The sequence below is a fragment of the Buceros rhinoceros genome, unplaced genomic scaffold (assembly GCF_000710305.1).
Source record: "Buceros rhinoceros silvestris isolate BGI_N320 unplaced genomic scaffold, ASM71030v1 scaffold35304, whole genome shotgun sequence".
Taxonomy (NCBI): Eukaryota; Metazoa; Chordata; class Aves; order Bucerotiformes; family Bucerotidae; genus Buceros; species Buceros rhinoceros.
The window spans coordinates 2,941-4,012 of record NW_010409489.1 but is presented as its reverse complement, the minus strand read 5'-3'; the positions used below and the strand labels follow the sequence as shown (position 1 = coordinate 4,012).

The 1,072-nt window shown below is 43.8% G+C and overlaps 1 protein-coding gene across 1 annotated transcript; it reads left to right on the top strand.

The window, feature by feature from the left end:
• Positions 1-314: 314 nt before the first annotated feature.
• Positions 315-1,066, top strand: LOC104492665 (homeobox protein Hox-B5). Its single transcript, XM_010135249.1, has one exon. The coding sequence runs from the start codon at positions 319-321 to the stop codon at positions 562-564; it is 246 nt and encodes an 81-aa protein (XP_010133551.1). The 5' UTR covers positions 315-318; the 3' UTR covers positions 565-1,066.
• Positions 1,067-1,072: the final 6 nt, after the last annotated feature.

Below are 1,072 nucleotides of genomic sequence, written 5' to 3'. Positions count from 1 at the left end.
CGGGTAATAGCGACTCCCCCGCCCCGGTTTTCTCCTAGAGAAAAGAAAGCAGCGTTAAACCTGATGCCCCTGCAAACAGCCCCAGAAACACCCGGGCAGAGGCTAAAAAAAGGGCGATTTCAAGATCTCGCTGCTCCAGTTAAATTCGAGAAATAGAGGGGGTGGGGGGGCTGTTATCTGGGGAAGAAGCAGCTTTCCTAGCTGCCCGAAGAAGGCGACTGTTTTACCTCGGTATTACAAAAATAATAGCGTTAAGGATAACAAACCGCTAGCAGAAAGCACAAACCCAAACCCCGCTGTTGTCCGTGTTATTCAGACATGACTGGACCAGACGGTAAGAGGGCGAGGACAGCGTACACTCGCTACCAGACCCTGGAGTTGGAAAAGGAATTCCACTTCAATAGATATCTCACCCGCAGGAGGAGAATAGAGATCGCTCACGCTCTCTGCCTCTCCGAGCGCCAGATCAAAATCTGGTTCCAGAACAGGAGGATGAAATGGAAGAAGGATAATAAACTGAAAAGCATGAGCTTAGCCTCGGCGGGCAGCGCCTTTCAGCCATAAATTCTAGCGGAGGAATATCGTGGAAAGAAGAGGAGACGAGAAAGAAATACGTAAATAAATAAATAAAGCGCCGCAGATCGTAGTTTCGGAGTACTGTACAGTGAGGCACCTTCTTTTCAGCATGTTGTTGATATTCGAAAACAACGCGTATGGTACCGTTATCCCAGGACTGAGTTCATGTCGTGTTCTGTTTCGGTTTTTAATTTTTATTTTTTTTTTAATTAAATTTTATTTCTAGATGCTCCTCATGCTCTTGTTGTTCCTCTAAATGTATGTGTCCGTGCTCTCTTGATGCTTTCTGGAAAGCCAGCATGTTTTATGTGAGCCCTTTAAATGTTATAACTTATTTATAAATTGAGAACAGATACGATTGTTTGTTTATTTGTTGGGTTTTTTTCCTTTCCTGAGTTTACTGCTTTTGGGTGAGTTCTCTGCCTAAGCTAAAATCGGGGGTTCCTGCACTACACTTCTACTACGCAGAAAAAAAAAAAAACTAAAAAAAAAAAAC

Bases quoted from the DNA above. Each gene is read 5' to 3' on its own strand.
- LOC104492665 (XM_010135249.1), top strand. From the start codon at position 319: ATGACTGGACCAGACGGTAAGAGGGCGAGGACAGCGTACACTCGCTAC.